General features: G+C 37.7%; 1 protein-coding gene across 2 annotated transcripts in view; it reads left to right on the top strand.

Moving 5' to 3' along the window:
- The window catches only part of NELL1 (neural EGFL like 1), a 938,548-nt gene that overhangs the window by 462,235 nt on the left and 456,532 nt on the right, over positions 1 to 19,781 (top strand). For both annotated transcript variants that reach the window (XM_050755386.1, XM_050755385.1), the window contains exon 13: positions 1,845 to 1,970. In XM_050755386.1, the coding sequence (XP_050611343.1) occupies positions 1,845 to 1,970 (126 nt within the window). The remainder of the gene's footprint in view (positions 1 to 1,844; positions 1,971 to 19,781) is intronic.

Raw genomic sequence — 19,781 nt, 5'->3', positions numbered from 1 at the left:
GCTTAAATTTGAAAAGGATGGGGAAATACAATTGTGCTATGTGCCCAGAGAGAGGAGAACTGATGATATTTTATAACATCACACTAATGTCAAGCAGCGCTCTCTGATACCTAGGGCTTCTTCTTGTTTCTAACCTCTCACTTGTTATGACTGTTTTCACCTGGCCTTTCATAGTCCTACCAAAGACCTTATAAGCAACAATAACTAAATCACTTCCAAAATCTTAATGTCACCACACTACTCTATGACTCCTTCTTTTAGTTTTCCAGCTCTTGGACTCCAGTGGTCTGACTGTAATAATTCCTTGCCTTCATCAGGATTCTTGGTACAAGTTGAGTTCCCCAGGAAGCAACCTCTGAGATAGTGATTGGCCTGCAGGAAGTTGATTGCCTGAATTATTCCACTGATTTCTGGTGTTTTGTTCTTATTTCTTAGTTATGAAAGTCTTGCTAACTGTGGGTCTCCTTCTCAGATCTCAATGACCTCACAATAACTTTTATTTATAGGCTGTCAGATCTTTAACTCTGAAAACAATCTGATGTTATTTCAATGTATTTTATTCGGAAATAAATCAACTTACTTTTCTTTTAAAATAAATAGATTGATGAGTTTCCTAGTGACTCAATGTAGCCATTTTTATCCTCAGCTTCTGTACATTAATAATATTAAAGCTCCAATGATTATTGTAATAGAAATACTATATTTGACTAATCACCATTTTCAAGAAGCTTTCATGAAGTAAATCATAGTAAATAACTTCTGAATTCAAATCCCAGGTCTAGCATGTTCTAACAGGATGACTTTGTGCCAGATATTTAACTTCTCTAAGCCTCAGTTTTCTAGACTATAAAATGGGAGTAGTGTTTGTATTTTGCTCATGGGATTGCATATGGATTGAATTAGATAATGTCTTTACAGATCCAAAACATTGGGTTCAGACTTGACCACTGGAATAAAATGATGAGGATACTGGGACCCAGAGTAGTTGAATGCAAGTCATAGGCTATAAATCAGCAGAACCAGAACTAGAGCTCACATTTTCTATCTTGGATTCCCATGATGTACTCATGTCCTTCTTTCTCTAACCATCACACACAAGCAGTCTGAGTAAAAGGAACATAAATCTGTGTTTGAAAACAATTTCCAGAAAAGGCTAAACTCTGTGTTTAAGGTTGTAGGTTATTTTAATCCCTATCATGAACTTGTATGAGAAAGCAGGTGATACTCTGAACTCCATCCCAAAAAGAACAAGATCTTTTGTTGAATCAGCTCATTATTCTATCACATGGGGAGAAGCCCCAGGTCAAAGGATGAGAGACATTAATTTGCATCAGGCAACAGCAGTTGTCTGTATTCATAGTACAACATGGGAGAAACTGGCTACACCATCATTTTGTAGCATATGGATTGAAGCATGTCTTAGTAAGACATACAAGCAGAGAAGGACTGGATTCCCTTGATCCCGCTGATAAAAGCTACACCATGTACTGTGGACACCTAATAAATATTCATTGATATCAACTTCGTGGACACAGAACTCCTTGAATTTGGACATTTAAAAAGAGTATTCTCCCTGGTAAGAAACTAATAGTTGTAAATTCAGTCTTCATACTTCTTGGACTCTTACCTGTTTTGTCTCACCATGCATCGTTCTAGAAACACTTTCAGCTCAGGATGGGATCTAATGCACCAAGCTGAATTTTCACCTAAGCTTTTGTGTTTAATGCATGTTACTTTTTCTCTTGGCTTCAGTGGACATTCACCTTTTGTAATTTATCTGCAAAATGATTACACTCTTGTTCCATTATTTTACTAACCATGATCTTAATTTTCTTTTCCTTCAGATATTGATGAGTGTGCAGCTAAGATGCATTACTGTCATGCCAATACTGTGTGTGTCAACCTTCCTGGGTTATATCGCTGTGACTGTGTCCCAGGATACATTCGTGTGGATGACTTCTCTTGTACAGGTGAGCTTTAAGAAGCAGTGTTGTTTTTCTAATTCATCCATTCTCTGTACCATGTCTGTGTTGTTACATTTAATTCTGAGTGCACAAAGTGCTATTTTTACCTAAATAGTTCTTCTCTTTATTATTTCACCCCCACCATTTGAGAAAAAAGCAATAATAAAAAAATTGTCAGCATAATTGATTTCCACTCCCAATATTTCTGCCTCTGTGTGTGTGCTCGCATACATGGGTATGTGATTTGAAACTGAAGTCTCAGTTGCCTATAGTAACACTGAGGGAGTTAGATATACTAGTTCTAAAAATAGAAAGTCTCAATTATTTTCATTTCATCATGATGAGATGTTTTTGTAGATAAGAAAATGTACTTTGTTCCCACTGGGAAAGACAAGGATGAAATTTAAAGAGGTGACAGGGAGCACTTGGTGGTCAAAGTTTAGGTTTATGGGAGCCAGTCAAAACTATATTTAATTAATATATGCTTATTGTCTGTGTCCCGCTTCTTCCTATATCCCTTAGCACTAAAGTGGTCACTGACTCTGTTGGAGTAGTGCTGGTTTTATGGGGCATTTGGTTTGGCTTTCCAATATATTTTCAATCATGTGCATACAGACATGAACAGTAAATTGGATAAGGGTGGTAGAAGATTCCAAGTCTTTCTTCTCTTGGACCAAATGTGTTTAAATACCCAATCTGCAAGTTATAAGCAAAGGGTCCCTTGAACCCAACGTTTCAATCATGTTGTAACTTTTGGGCATCTTTCTCTTTGTTCCAATCGCATTGGCATATAAAAACTGGATTGTTTACCCAGAATATAATACTGCTATTTTTAAATGTACTTTTTTTTCCTGAATGACCTTTTCAGAAGTGCAAAAAGTCGCAGAAGTTAAGGGCACATGTTAGTGTGTCCAAATTTCTTTGCCAGTGATGTATATTTGTAAGTTACCATTCTTTGGGTGAAGGACTGGAGAGTTGAGATTGATGCAGGTTTCTGAGGACCACATAAGGTCAAATCTCATTTATCTGTCTTTTACATATTATAATTAATATTCCTAGGAAAGGAAGAGAGAGACTGCATAAACATAGTGTGCTAGGATTTCAGTGTTTTAAAGGATCAAAATTTTTTGGATCAATAAACAAACACTTTCTAAAAAGCTGTAAAGTTACAGGGCCTATCACTCTGTTCTTAATAGTAAATGCAGCTCTTAACTTCTTTTAACCCTATTAGAAGAAGCCAGTGAATATCCTCCTAGCCCAAGAGCACCACATTATGCAACTCAATAAACATTAATTAAGGCCCTGCTGTGTGGAAGACCTTGTTGAAATTCTATCAGAATACTTGTCTGTGCTCGGATTTCCTCACTGAGGAAAGAAGGCAAGAGCTGGCACTTGTCGAATGCCTTAATAGGACAGGTGTTCTGTCTGGTGGTTTATATATGGAACAAGATGGAAAATGTATTATCTTAAGAACTGGCTCCAGAATTACTTTTAGAAAGGGAAATACATTGTTTGGAATAAAAGGTAACGGTGCGGGTATCAGTGGGCACCCAAGTGCCCTTCTCCCTCCTACACAGAAAAGAGTAAATAATACCTCTGCAGGAAAAGTCTACATCAAACACACACACACACTTTTTTTGTTTTGTTGTGTGTGTGCCTAAGAGGGAACACAAAAGACAGAACAAAAGAGAGAAAGAAAGGAGGGGAGAGGAACCAGTCGGAGAGCAGAAGGCTCGGTGCTGTGGAGGACAGAGGGCTGGTGAAAACCATGCAATAGTAGGATAGCTGAAAGGATTTTTAAGAGAAGAAATATTTTTTGTGAGGTTTTTTTTATTGCTTTGCCATACAGTATGCTATGTGAGTTTTCCTCATTACCCTCAAATCTTCAATAAAGTCTTCCCACCCTGAATGCCTCTTGAGAACTGCCCTCTCTCTCCTGTTAGAATGTAAGTTAACGTGGTGGACAACAGAAAGGATACCAGTGCGATTAGGATGTGGGGACCACAGAGGTAACCGTTATTGAGTAACCATTGTTACAGTTCTTTCTGCTGCCCTCACCAACATACACTTACTAATACACACACACATCATTATCATCACTGCCTCCTCTCAGGAATTTCAGAAATCTTGTTGGGGACTGTGGACTTTCATAGGTCATAAAATAGGTGAGGATTTGTTTTCTTTAAAAAGCCTTCTTTTGATCCCAGATTTCTTTCAACCTGCTGCCCTATTTTTCTGCTTTTCCTCACAACAAAACTTCTTAATTTGCCTGTGGTTATTGTCCTCACCTTACATTTATTCAGCTCACATATGCTCCTCACTTCTCTCCAGTCAGACTTCCATACTCACCATTGTGCAGAGGCTACATTTATCAAGGTCATATATGAACTCTGTTTGCTAAATCCAATGTTCTTATCTCAGCAGCATTTAGCAGGGCTGACCACAACTTGCTCTTTAAAGCACACTTTTTTCTTGGCTTTTGTGCCATCCTATTTCCTGGTTTTCCCTCTTTGTCACTTGTCACTCCTGCCCAGTGTCCCCAGCTATTCTTTTGCTGCTGACATCTGAAAGGTTACAGTACCCGCGGGTTCTGCCCTGGTCCCTTCCCCTGCTTACCTATAGGTTCTTTTTAGATGCCTTCATCAATCTTAGACCTTTAATATTATCTTTATGTCAACAATTCCTAAATTTATTGCTCCAGTTCCAGTCTTTTTCCTGAACTTCTGAATTATATATTCAACTTGACATATTCACATAGATGCTTAGTAGGAATTTCATACTTAACATGGATAAGACAGAACTTGATTTCTTTCCACTTCTGCAAACCTCCTTTTCTCCCAATTTCTCCCATTCCAGCAGAAGCACCATCTACCCAATTTTTCTAACCAAAAATTTAGAAATAACTCCTTCCTCTCCCCAGGGGTTACACTTGATCACCCTTCCACTTTCAATCCATGCTTTTGTCTTGTTGATGCTACCCTTTACATCTTGTCCTAAGTCTGTCCACTTCTGTCTAAATCCCCTATTAACATCTTAGTGAACTTCAGCCATGACCATCACATTTGACTTTCTGCTCCAGTCTTGTTCCACCATAACCCATTCTTCACATAGCAGACAGAGCAATTTTTTTTTAAAAAAAGAGAAGTCACACAACTGTACTTAAAACTTTGATCTAGTGTCTCATTACATGGAAATCAAATCCCTATTTCTTATTTCAACGTATAACCCTATGTGGTTTTCCTTCTTTCCCTTCTGTCTTGTACCCTTTCTTTCCCTGTCCATTATGACATGGCCATTCTGACCTTTGTCTTTTTCTCCATGTAACAAGCTTTTTTCTGTTTGTTAAGACCTTTGCATGAACTCTTGCCCTTTTATGGAAGTCTTTTTTCTCTTCGTATTTGTGTGTTGAGCTCTCTTATCATTTACTTCTTAGCCTAAGCCTCAGAGAGGCTTTCCATGGTCAATATAAAGAGCCACTCTGTTTTTTCTGTCATACCACCTGATTTTAATTCTCTGAGTAATGCATATTATTATCTGGAATTCTCTTATTTATAAATGATTCTTTTATTTGTCTCTTTCCACTAGAACGTAAACTCTGAGAGCAGGGACCCTTTTCCTTTTGTTCTCTACTATACCTTGACTACTGAGAATATTACCTGGCAAAAAGCAGTGCTCAATAAATATTTGTTCAATGAAATAATGCATAAAGCTACTTGGCTTTGGGCAAATTCTTCACTTTTGAAAACCTCATTTGTAAAATATTGCTCACATCTGTCTTACCTACAGGTTATAGTGAACGTCAACTAATATATGTGAAAGTATTTATCATAGCACTTTTAACAGTAAGGATAGGATGTTCTGTAGGATGTTCTGTAGGATGTTCAGAACATTCTGTGGGATGCTCTAAATATAAGTGACTTAAGATAAATTTTATTTTTTGCTTATGCTATATGTCTATCCCTGATCAACAGAGATGTTCTGCATATCATATTCACTTTGGGATGCCAGCTGTTGGAATGGTCACTGTGGTGAACATTTCCAGTCACCAAGACAGGGAAAAGAGATCCTGGAGGCCCTCCATCAGCCATTAAATGTTCTGACCAAGAAGTGACACAAATCATGTCTACTTACAACTCATTGATTAGAACTAGTCACTAGTTCCATCCAACCACAAAGGGATGAGAAAATACTGTCCTACCTCATGCCTGGAATGGTAGAGAACCAGAAATATTTGGCAAATGGTACCCATGCCTACTATAGTGAGTGATACTAACAGATTGCCAACAAATATAGTTTATTTTGACATGAGTAGCTGCTGATTAGGATAACCTTTTTTCAACAGCAGTTCATAAACTATGTAGGTATTCTCAAAAAGTATGGGCACATTGTATTAAGTGCTACGATAGAAATGCAAGCAAAATACATTGAAAAATGGCTCTTGATTGCCAAGATGAAGTGTTTGAAATGTTTTCTTAAAGCCATGGGGGGCTGTGGGAATTGACTGAGGCATGCTAGTATGCAATGACTATATTATGTTAGGGATTTACAATGAGAAATATGGATGGGAGATAGGAGAGAGGAGAGCCTCTAGGCCAGATTCAAGGACCTTCATTAGACACTAGACACTACATAGTAAGCTCGAGTCTTTGGAATGCTGACATTTACTTTGTGTCGTGAAAATAAGCCTGTTAGACCAAATGGGCTCTGTACTCTCCAAGATGTATTATGTCCCCACCCATAATCTCTGCCATTTTTTATTGGCAAAGAAGACTTCTTTCCCTAAGTGGTCATTTGCCTGTGGAATAGATGAGGTGTATGATAGATATCTGCCACCATAAAATGTCTGTTCAGATGTTTCATTGCCAGATGATAATTTACCTGGAGAAATTGACAGGCCTAAAGGCATTCCTTTATTTGACGCAGGATTCTGATATAGCATTTCCATTATTGACATTCTTTATTTCCAAAGACCATTCTAGTCTCTTCTCAAATCAATCAGTACCTGCTGACACTGTTCAGTTGGTTTTATAACCATGTCAAGGTCATATTTCTTCCTTTCTTTTGCTGTTTTATATCATTTAGCTATGCTACTTACTTTTTAGAAATCAGTAGTCATACTGAAAAATTCTATTAAACCAAAAATAGGGAGCCTAAACTTAAAGAAGATATATCAGCTTTGGTGATTCATTGATTTATTGGATGATTAATTAATTAATTATGTATGAAATATTCAGTTAGTGTCTGTCACAAGTGTTATAAAAGATAGCCACCAAGATTATTAAAAAATAATGTCTGACCAAGGGAGTTCATGGTTCGTTAATTAGGCAGTGTCTTCAAATGAAAAAACTCAAATGTTCATTCACGATCAAAATATCATTTGCCAAATCAATCCCTCTTTGAAATCTTAGTAGTTTAGTTCAGTATTAGATGTTTAACCCTGTGGTAGTTATTACTACTTGACAAGTTTTAAAGAAGGAAAACCAAAATAGTCTTTCCCAATTCTGTGCTGACAGCCATGGTCCTTTCAGAAGTCTACACCTGAGACAGTGGATGCTAAGCATGACGGAGGAGAAAGGCAATACATTACACAGAACAGGAAACTTTAGCTCTTACCCAACTTTTTTCTTACTAAAAGTTGAAAAAAAAAAAAGGATTATATGTATGGGATAATAAAGCTCTAAGAGTTCAACATTGAGAATAATTATCTAGAGCTTAAAAGTGTGCTGTAACATAATCATTACCCCCCTGGGGACTGGGGTTTTGCTGACATGACTGTGTGTTATATATGGAGCTCTGTACTTTTTTATAGGAAAGTCTCCCTTGGCCTTTGGGAGGGTGAAATCTAAAACATTTGGCCTCTGACACTTGGGGGAGTTTTTGGCCTTGGAATTTTTGTGTGAATTGAAATTGCTTTGTCTCTTGTAAGAGATCCCTGAGTTGCTCTTGCTCTTCTGTGAATTTTGAAACTGAAGGAGTTCCCTGAAATGGAGGTGTTACAGGGAGGAGGGGTTTTTCTCTCACCCATATGCTTTTGGGTTTTGGAATAGTCAACCCACTTGATTTATTGGCCTCTGACTTTCATTTATCCCCAACTACACTCCCCGTGTTTTTGGCTGTTTGATAAGACATTATCATTAGATACGCAGGCAGTTTTAAAGGAGGATATTTGTGATTTACAACAATAGCATGCAGCGATAAGACAGATACTTGACAGTAATGGGTAAGCATTCATTTTTATGCCAAAAGCTTCCCATGAAGGTAAGAAATAAAGGGAACAAGTGAGATAACAAATATCCCATGTGATCTCTATTACCTTGCTAAAAGGATTTTTATTTTCTTGATATTGGCATGGAAGAAACCTTAAAGGAAGTTTATGTTTGAAATAGTCGGAGAAAACTTAAAGACTTAGATATAATAGCCTATTAATTTAATGGTTTGAATTAAGTACACTATAATGAAAAGAGGTTAGACAACAGTTTAAATGCCTTAAAAGTAATAGTTAGTTGTTAGGAATGTCAGGCTAGGTCTCTGGAATATGCTTTACTCCCATGATGAACTATACAAATATTTTTGATGAAATTTTATTATTATTTTGATCAATTATATTGATGAAATAGAGAATATTTTCAAATGTGATATATCTGATATTTTCACATTTAGCGGAGCCACATGAAATGGAACTAAAACAGAACGTTCTCCAACCTGATTGAGCAAAATGGTAAATTTTCCACTGAGCATCATTATCTTTCAAGCCTATACCATGTACTTGTGTCAGAATGCTTGTCCTTGTTTACCATTGGTTGTCTGGCAGCATTAAGGGACAAGTTACAGGACAATTGCTTGGCTTTCAGTCTCAGAAGAGGTGATACATTTATAAGAGTGAACAGGTCGCAGGCCTCTAGATTATTTTACTTTAGTGAAAATATGCTATATGAAATGCTTTATAGAATGAAAGCTACTTTTTGCTTGTTAAAAATAACTAGAAACTATTTATTGATATATTGAACAAGAAAAGTCAAAATAAAGCACGTATTGCTACTTTTGCATATTTCAAAACCAACCTAGAAGGTCTGATGATAGTTATTCATCTATTGTTTTGATTTGTATGGCTGGAATTTCTCTCTTTTTTTCTTCCTTTCATTTAAATAGATAATTGGCTCTGTTACCTTCCTTCCCTGCGCCCTCAGAGGAGGAATGCTACTGTACCAAAAGCAGGATTCCCAAATCCTAATTCTTTAGGGCAGAGATTCTCAATTCTCACCTCAGGGTAGAATCACTTGGAATCTGGGATCTGTCCCTAGAGATTTTGATTTTAGCCTGGTCTGGGGTTGGGACCCAGCTTTGGTGGGCTTGTTTAAAAGTAATTCTGATGTCCATTCAAGGTCAAGAGCCACTGCTTTAGCATAGAACAGAAGAATAGAGAGGGTTGGATATGGAGAGAATATCAGAGGGAAATGGGAAGGAGGATGAATTGCCCACTGTATTTTGTAAACGAGAAAAAAGATTCCATTGAACTGGTGGTGAGAAATGTGGAGTTCAGGAAGTCATGAAGCAGGGACTTGGATGGTTCCTGGAGGAAGGGTCCTGTTTCTAAAGCTGCACTTCCGAGATGTATAAGTCACTGGATAGACAATGGCTGTGAGGTATCTCTGTAGATGGGGCCTCATGGGAAAATGCTGAATCTTTAACTATGACATTGCTGCTGCAGTGCCTGAAAGAGCCCTAAAGTCAAATGGAGCATATCCACGGTGACCTTTGTGTTCCATGGGCTGAGGACTAGGCTGCTGCTTCTGGGCCAATGCCTTGGTTATTGGAGGTCCTGTAGAGTCATGATAGAGCCTAATAGAAGTGGGGAACACTTAAAATGACTGAGACATTTCATTGACCCCACTATCTCAGAAGAATAGGAGCTCACAACCATTCAAGTTGAATTGAAGAAATTATAGAAACTTTCATCACTTATACAAACACTTTTGTGACTGGACTTCTCTACCTATCACATATACAAAAAATGAAGTCAATAAAAGAACAAAACAGAAAAAAAATTAAGAGGTCCCTCTAAAGAGGGACTGTAGTTTAAAAATTCATGGAAAGTTTGTTTTTCCAGGCCAATTTTAGTTTTCTATATGTGGTACTGGAAAAGCCAAAGACCACATATTTATTTCATTTAGTGATAGTAGTGTTAAAATAATGTTAGGGTTTATTAAATCCAGCACATATATCTTAGGGAGACTATCAAAGCTCATTTACCTTGAAATTTCATGATGAAAATAAGTCTGAAAGACATGTCCAGTGTTTGATTGTTTTGCTGGGTTTAAGTGGGAGTTCCTTTTTATTCCTGCATGTTTTATAAAGGACCTGAACCACTTTGGCTGTTGCAGAACAACCAGGATCAATGATGGAGCTTGCCCCTAGGGTGTTTGTGAACAAACCTATTAAGTACTGTGTTGCCCTTGACCCAAATTCATCATAAAAGCCTTGTTAATATTTCTGTACACTCTATTGTTAGATTTATGCATTCAGAATCACAATAAGGCTTTCTCGTAAAGAAGGAGTTTGATTAAGGATGCTTTAGCGCTTACAAAATTGTTGAGGCCGGTCTTGCAGCTTCACTCTATCCACATTCAGGTCATACAATGAATGGACATTTCTCTTTAACAACCAGAGTTTTATCTTTTATTCTTTATTTCTATCTTAAAGACATGGTACATGCATATCTGTCTGTCTGTCTGTCTGTCTATCTATCTTATCTATCTATCTATCTATCTATCTATCTATCTAATCTAATCTATCTGCTGTCATTATTTCCATAGTTTTTAGAAGTATAATGAAGTGTCTTAAGATTTTGTTTTCTTTTGCTAAGATAATTGGGAATATATACTAACTATTCTTTGGCCAAATTGAAAGCTATAAATTCTCATGGTTAAAGTCTAGTGTATAAATTCTACTGGTTGCAAGCTTTGAGTATGTCACTTATTTACTTTGTGAATCAGAAAGCCATTTAAATTCTCTGCTTCTTCATCAGTATTCACTGTACATCCTCACAGACTTGTTAAAGGATAAAGTGACACGGTATATGTATATCAGTTTGAGTGAGTTTAGCTGAAAGAATGAAAAAAAAAAAAAAAAACCAGAATAACATCAAATGACTCAACTGGCTTAAATGACAAATTCTTATATAACGCAATGACTGTGGGTACAGTTTTTTTTTCAGAATTAGTTAATTCAGCGGCTCCATGAAATCCTCAGAGAAACAGATTCTTTCTAACTTTTTACTTGGTTATTTTCAGCATGATAGTTTTGGAACTTGATCTAGCTCCCCTCAAGGTCTCAAAATGGTGAAGTTACTCCAAGCATTAAATCCTGACTTAACCATGTCCCAAAGTCAGAAGGGGAAAGAGATTTCCCTTTTCACAGCCCCTTTTTAAAAATAAGAATAACTTTATTAAAAACCTCATCCCAACAGATTAGTTTTCATGTCTCTTTAACAAAAATAGTTTGACCTCCCTATTCGTAAAATATACCTTAGAAAGATAAATAAAATCAAGATTTATTGCCTGAGGCTTGGCAGATCCCAGCTTCTTTTGTAGTACTTAGATAACTTACATCTAAACAAAATGTGGGTTCGTTTGTCAAGGAAGATGTGTGTGCCTGCGTGTGTGTGTGTGTGTGTGTGTAGATCCACAATTGTTAGAGTATATTAACAGCTTTGAAAACATGTTTCAAGCTTAGGATTAATCAAAAGAAATGCAAATTAAAATGAAAATTCGATAGCAGTTGTACTAAATTTACTATTTGTACTAATTTACTAGTTGTACTAATTTACTGTATGTGACTATGTGTGTAGATGTATAGATACACATATATAGATAGACATATATGTCAATCACCCTTTTCTGGAGATGGTTCGGGAAATCGGCACTATCATACATCACTGATGGGAATGTAAATTGATACAGCCATTCCTGAGGTTAATTTGACAGCGTGTATCCAAAGGCCTAGAAATGTTTGTTTATAGTAACTTATCCTAAGAAAACACTCAGTCACAATTATTTATGTAAGAAAACTTTCATTGTGGCCATTTATTCCATTTATTATTTGTAAGAAAAAAACTGGAAGCAGCCTAAATATGAACTAATGAAAATTCGATTAAACAAATGACAATCAATCCATATAGTGGAACATAATGCATATTAAAATAATGTTTAAAAGAATATGTGTCATTGGAAAAGTCTCATCATATAATATGATTTAAGCAAGTATGTGTTTTATTTTCCAATTCAAATAGTAAATAAAAAATATGTATGGATACATATGCACATACACATGCAAGCACAGACACATAGAAACACAGACAGGAAATATCCTCACACTCCTTCCCAAATAAACAGGGAACAGAGGGTATCTCTGAGTGAATGATTAAACACGATACTTTTTCTTTATACTCTCTATATTTTCCGAATTTTCTGTAGAAAGAAATATAAGGCAGTGAACCTATATACGTATTATTATGAAAAAAGTGTTATTAAAGTATTAGAAAGCAGAAAATGCTAGACGAAGGTGATACTGAGTTTTTTTTTCCCCCAAAGTCTCCTAAATGTTACCTCACTAAATAAAAAAAATATATATTTATGACCTGGTAGGGATAATGTCTTTCATCTTTTGTGACATAGATTATAGTTCTGAACTAAAGCGATTAAAAGCAATGGCTTTGCTTCATGTTCCTGGAGAATCTGCATAGCCAATATGGCAGCTGAAGGCCACTTGCAATTATGGTGCTGTCTTAATTCAGGCTGCTGTAATGAAATACCTGACACTGGGTGGCTTATAAACAATAGGAATTTCTTTCTTACAGTTCTGGAGGCTAAGAATTTCAAGATCAAGGTGCCTGCAGATTAGATGTCTGGTGAGGGCAGATGTTTTTTTCTTTGTTTTTTTTTTTTTTTTTTTTTTTTTTTTTTGAGATGGATTTCACTTTTGATGCCCAGGCTGGAGTGCAATGGTGCGATCTCGGCTCATCGCAATCTCCACCTTCCGGATTCAAATGATTCGCCTGCCTCAGCCTCCCGAGTAGCTGGGATTACAGGCATGCACCACCACACCCAGCTAATTTTGTATTTTTAGTAGAGATGGAGTTTCTCCATGTTGGTCAGTTTGGTCTCGAACTCCCAAGGTGGGATTACAGGCGTGAGCTACTGTGCCTGGCCAGATGATGTTTTCTTACTGTGTGCTCACATGATGAAAGGAGTGAGGGATCTCCCCGGGGTCTCCTTTATAAGGGCACTAATAACCTAATCACGCCCAAGGCCCCACTTCCTAATACCACCACCTAATCCTAACCAGGTTAGGATTTTAACATGAGTTTTGGGGGAATAAAAACATTCAGACAGATTTCAGATGCTGTTTTCTTCCTGGCAGCTGATCTGATAATGGGGTCCTACCACACTATCTCTCATAAGCTTTTTATGAAGGGTTTTCAAAAACAAGGCAGTTGGTCCAGATTTTTCTGGATTAGGGCCAAGACAAAGAGAGATACTGAGGGGAGCCTGAAAAGATCCAGTATTTCCATAGGAAAGCAACCACTGAATGAGAGAATCAGGGACCATACATTCCAGTCTTCCCCCTACCACCAACTCTCTGAATGTCATCATGTCAACATTTTTCTTGGACTTTGAAAGATTAAGGTTTAACTAGCTCAATGATTTTCAGTCAGAATAACTTGGATTCTAAATAATGTTTCTTTTGAAGAGAGTTCAGCTTCTTTTTTTTTTTTTTTTTTTTTTTTTGAGACGGAGTCTCGCTCTGTCGCCCAGCCTGGAATGCAGTGGCACGATCTCGGCTCGCTGCAAGCTCCGCTTCTCAGGTTCACGCCATTCTCCTGCCTCAGCCTCCTGAGTAGCTGGGACTACAGGCACCCGCCACCGTGCCCGGCTAATTTTTGTATTTTTAATAGAGACGGGGTTTCACTGTGGTCTCGATCTCCTGACCTTGTGATCCGCCCGCCTCGGCCTCCCAAAGTGCTGGGATTACAGGCGTGAGCCACCGCGCCTGGCAGAGTTCAGCTTCTTAAAAAAAAAAAAAAAAAAAAAAAACAATGTTTTACAAACTATTACCTTTCTAATTCTATGATTCTGTAAGATATGGTTTCTGACCTCTAGGAGATTATGGTCTCTTTGGGAGACATAAAATTTACATTTAAGTAGAATAATTTTATCAGGCATATAACTGAGTTCTAAATTGTGAGTTACAGGCATTAAATGCCATGGGAAAGAGCATTGGTACTAGGAGAAAGGACATTTATTACTAACTGCTAGAGAGGAAATGTTTTCTACCCTTCCACGGGTGTCTGAAAGGGTTTGAATTTGATGTTAGGTGGGAGTGCATTGAGAAGTAATTGGGTGCCTGGTGTTTGAGAAATAGATCCATCTCCATTTTTATTGATCTACAATGTGAACTGGAGGTTACCTGTGCAGAAGTGGGAAGAACACAGGGCTCTGAATCAGCCAGGCCTGGGTTTCTGCGCCAAGTAGGGCATTTATTCATAGGACCAACTCAAATCATCTTCAGGGAAATGGACACATCTTCTTTCTAGAATCTTACAAGGAGTGAATGAGAGAATATTTGTAAAGTGCTTGGAAGAGAGCTCAGCACAGAGTAAATGCTCAATAACTGTTAGCCATTACTACCTTTACACATGAAGAATCTATGTTGAGGTGCGGGAGGTTAAAGAACTTGTCTACAGCTGTAGGCTAGATGGTGGTGAGGCAGAGACAGGAAAACTGACATTGTAACTCCATAGGCTCGAAGATAGGATAGGATAGCAGGCTGTGTAATCCAGAAGTTCAAATATAAACTCCATCAGAGCTCTTTTGAAAATGTCTTTAAAATGTGAATGTGGATGAGATCAGGTGCATTCAGACCAAAATCTCAGAAGTCACCACTGAAGAACTTACTCACGTAAACAAGCACCAACTGTTCTCCAAAAACCTATTGAAATAAAAAATAAATAAGTAAATAAAAATGCTAATGCAATGTGTTCAGCAAGCAATAGCCATTGTTAGAAAGAAATAGCTTGGGACTTGTGACCAAGTGAATCCGTATTTAACCCATAGCTCTGCCTCTTACAAGCTTTGGAGTCTTGGGCAGATTCTTTAAGTGCTGCATGCTTCAGTTTATAACACCGAGAAAGACGACTGGGTTTTAAGGTTTGATCATGTGAAAGAAAACCCAACCCAATGACTGAGTCCTAGGTGGTACTCAATATTGAAGCTCTAAGACCTGTTCACTGTATTCCCTTCTTCTCCCTGTCCTTAACAAGTAGCTCTTAAAGCACTTAAAAGGACACCAGGGCACCTTAAGATACATTTGGAAGGCCGCTTGGCTTGAGAAGTCCAGGCTATGTAGACAGTGTTCAGGTTCTCTGGGAAGATGAGCTTGGAGTCAGATGCTTTCGGCTCAGGAGTTAAGAAGGAGATGATGTAGTGTAAAGTGGACTTCAAAACAGTTTATAACTAGCAAGGAATACATTCCTTTAATTCAAGAGAAACATCACCTTCCTAGAGTCATTAGTTTGTGAGTTGCTGTAGAACAGAGCTTTGGAATGTGCTCTGTTAGCTCCCTTTAAAAATTTAACTTTGTTCCCTGAGAAGGGAAGCCCCTTAAACTGCAAACACTTTTTGGCATTTATCAGCTCTGCTGGCTGGTATCTAGTTAGTCCTTAAGGGTGGTCATAGGACAAATTGTTTTCAGAGAAGCCTGGTCTAGGTTGGACACCAGGATGGAGTCTTTGGCACTCAGGAAATTTCCTTAGAGGGAATTTGCAACACACAGAGAGACATGTAAAGAAAATAGCAAGTTTAATAAAATTATAAAAAGAGTTTTTCTAGTTATAAAAATAGTATATTAATACTATAGTAACATTAAGAAATTTAGAAGAATAAGAAGAAAATAGGCTGGGCGTGGTGGCTCACACTTGTAATCTTAGCACTTTGGGAGGCCTAAGTGGGAGAATCCTTGAGGCTAGGAGTTCAAAACCAGCCTGGTCAACATAGCAGCAATCTGTCTCTACAAAAGAATTTTTTTTTTTAATTACCAGGTGTAATTAGCCAGGCATTATGACATGGGCCTGTAGTCCCAGCTACTCAGGAAGCTGAGGAAGAGGATTGCTTGAGCCCAGTAGTTCAAGGATTCAGTGAGCTATGATCCCAGAAGAAGTGGAAGAAGAGGAAGAGGAGGAGGAGGAGGGGAAGGAGGGGGAGGAGGAGGAAAATGACGACAGCCTCTATTAACATTTTGCATTTCGCAGTATTTATCTTATGTCTGTTTTCAATGCCTGCATTTGTAGTCTACATGGTGGAAATCACACTGTCACTAATGGTCAATATTCCATTTTTTCTTTTTATTTCATAAGCATTGCCCAAATTAATAAGGTTATTTGAAAAATATACTTGTTTATGGTTGAAAATATTCTCTCATATGGGCATATCATCATAGCTTTTACTGCATTAGAGAAGTATTAACATCCAGTTGCCTCTCTGTCTTCATTTATTTTTAACAGATGCATGCATTTTTTTTTCTTTCTCTATTATGATGATGATCATTGTTTTTCCTCAGTTTGGACAAAGAGTGAGTCACAGAACAAAACTCAACCAGCCCAACACAGGGACTGTGCATGCTTAGGGACTCGTGGAGGGGAGCATCTTAGTTTGTCTGATGTTTTTTATTTAGGGACATTTTAGGGAAAAATAGGAGGTTACAGAACTCTGTAATCTTAATAAACATCATGATGTTTTAAGGACCCCACATAATTATTTTACAGAAAAGCACATGGTACTTAAACAGTGGTGCTCTAAAGTGAGTCTTCACCTCATTTATGAGATGTGGCTTTCATATTTATATTTTCTGATTGAATTATTTGTCCTTTAAAATTTGAAGAGTATTCCCTAGATGAACTAGCATTTTTTTCCCCTTTTGGCATTTATTTTCCCATTCTGGTTGATAAGCAGACTGTAGGGAAATTATTAAAGTATCAGGAGTTTCAAATAGCTGGGATGTTAGAAGCATATGAGGCATCAGAAATATCTTCAAATTAAAGCCATTTGATTCTGAATTTTGATGAAGTGTTGAAGAAATGTGCCTGAAGAAATCTAACTTGTGAATTATCTAAAAACTTTAGTATTTTTTCTCATTAGGAGAGCTATGTTCCCCTCAAGCAGATCATCCATTTAATTGGTTATAATAAAAATGTGGCATTGATCAGAAGAGGCAGACCTTATTCCTTACTATCAATGTGAGAGGGGGATGAGGGAACAATTATTGTCCCAGCCGGGGGAGTGTGGTAGTGTATGACTGTTACATCACGGCCACCCAGGCTGAGTGGTATACAGTACAGGGGAGGGAATCAAGTCAAGATTTACCCTGTAATACTTTTCTTGGCCTCAAGCAAACTGTTTATTTTTAGGACAGGTTGGAACAGCTCACAGCTTTGGAGCCAAGCCCAGGAGGGATACCAGAGAGTAGTGCCCTCTATCTAGTTTTAGGATTTAGAAAACTGACAGGTTACCAAGTAGCACTCACATGTTGTCATGCTTACCTGTCAAACCAGCTGGAGTTCTGAATGTATTCAACCTCTACTTGGACAAGATTTATTTTATTTCAACTTTTCTTCTAGCTCTCTTTTCCTCTTGACTCTACTCTTTGGTGCATTATTACAGATTTTCTCCTTGAATCTTGTTTTCTTTACCTTTTACATTTGTTTCATTAGTGTGGGTATGTGTGTGTGTGGTTATTTATGGGTGAATCTAATAATGGTCTAAATGAGAGACTTAATGCCATAAAACAGAAAATAACAGGTATTGGTGAGGATGTGGAGGAATTGGAACCCTTGTGCACTGTTGGCGAGTATGTAAACATGGTGTAGCCACCATGGAAAATAGTTTGGTGGTTCATCAAAAAATTAAAAATAGAAAAAAATAGAAAATAGAATTATATGATCTGGCAATTCCACTTATGGATATATACCCAAAAGAATTGAAAGTAGGGTCTTGAAGAGATATTTGCACACTCATATTCATGGCAGTATTATTCACAATAAAGTGTGGAAGTAACTCAAGTATCCATCAATGAATGAATGGATATGCAAAATGTGATACAGACATATAATGGAATATTATTTAGTTTTAAAAAGGTAGGAAATTCTGACACATGCTATAATGTGGATGAGACTAGAGAACATTATCCTAAGTAAGCCAGTCACAAATAGACAAATACTGCATAATTCCACTTATATGAAGTACCTGGAGTAATCAAATTCATAGACAAAATGTAGAATGGTGGTTGCCATAGGCTGGAGCAATGAGGGCATGGAAAATTATTGTTAATGGGTATAGAGTTTTAGTTTTACAAGATGAAAAGAGTTTTGGAGATGGATGGTGGTGGTGGTTGTACAGTATAAATGTGCTTAATACCACTGAATTGTGCACTGAAAAATGGTTAAGATGGTAACCATCATGTTATGTTTATATTATGTATATTTTACTTCAACTAAAACGTTGGGAAAGAAATGCCACCAGGGGAAAGATCTCTTCCCATTAGTAAGTTATGTAAATGCAGTAGGTCTAACTTCTTTTTTCTTTTTCTTTTTTTCTCTTTTTTTGAGACAGAGTTTTGCTGTGTCGCCCAGGCTGGAGTGCAGTGGTGCGATCTCGGCTCACTGCAAGCTCTGCCTCCTGAGTTCATGCCATTCTCCTGCCTCAGCCTCCCAAGTAGCTGGGACTACAGGTGCCCACCACCATACCTGGCTAATTTTTTGTATTTTTAGTAGAGACAGGGTTTCACCATGTTAGCCAGGATGGCCTCATCTCGATCTCCTGACCTTGTGGTACACCCACCGCGGACTCCCAAAGTGCTGGGATTACAGGCGTGAGCCACCGCACCCAGCCCTAATTTCCTTACTACCATAGGTATATGAAAGGATCCACAGAGGAGAGTTTTTCAGATAATGTCAAGCATCCACCTTTTTATTTTATTTTAATATTATTTTTAAGTTTATGGAATAAAATTTCAAATAGTCATCTGCTCAGTGACTTAGGATTAGATAAGGAGGCTTGTTAAATCAGTAAACTCCAATCAGCCTTTCTCTATCCTGTGAGTATCTCTAGTACTCTCTTGTGGAATAAAGTACATGGGTTTTACAGCCTCAGAGACTCCTTTCACAGATTCTGGGTCATGGCTGTCTTCCTAAGAGATGAGGATGATAGAAGTCTGGCTACGGGATCAATAAGATTTTACTACTTTTTTTCTATAAATGGACAGCAAGGACTTAATGGTGATTACCTGGATAATATCCCTTCTAGAAGAGGAACAGAGTTTTGGGAGAGGCAGTTCACACAGAGCGCTTAGGAAATTCAGTGCCCATGTCCCATTTCCGATAACAAGGCCTCCACATCGAAATCTACAGGGTGAACATGGCAACTCTAGAGTCAGGGACAGAAATATCTCTGAGCACCAGGGAGTTGAAAGAGCCTTGCTTTTTCTCTTTATTGTTACATCTATGGTATTACATTTTCCCTGCTGTTGATAAATAATTCAGAAAAGAAAAGAATATTAGAGCCATGACCCTTTGGAGGACAAATGCATTTGCAATTGGTCCCCAAACACCCACAGGCTCTTGTGTGAAGGTCAGTATTTTGTATTTGTTAGTTGGCAATATGATCTTTGGGACTTTGCAATCCATTGGCTTTGTTTCTGTAGCTAGAAGGAGAGTGAGGACTGCATGTATGAAATGCACAGACCTAATGGTGTCCTCTTGTCTTGGTC

The sequence above is a fragment of the Macaca thibetana genome, chromosome 14, assembly GCF_024542745.1.
Source record: "Macaca thibetana thibetana isolate TM-01 chromosome 14, ASM2454274v1, whole genome shotgun sequence".
NCBI lineage: Eukaryota > Metazoa > Chordata > Mammalia > Primates > Cercopithecidae > Macaca > Macaca thibetana.
Note: the sequence above shows the minus strand (reverse complement) of the source record. Positions and strands in the feature narration are given on the sequence as shown.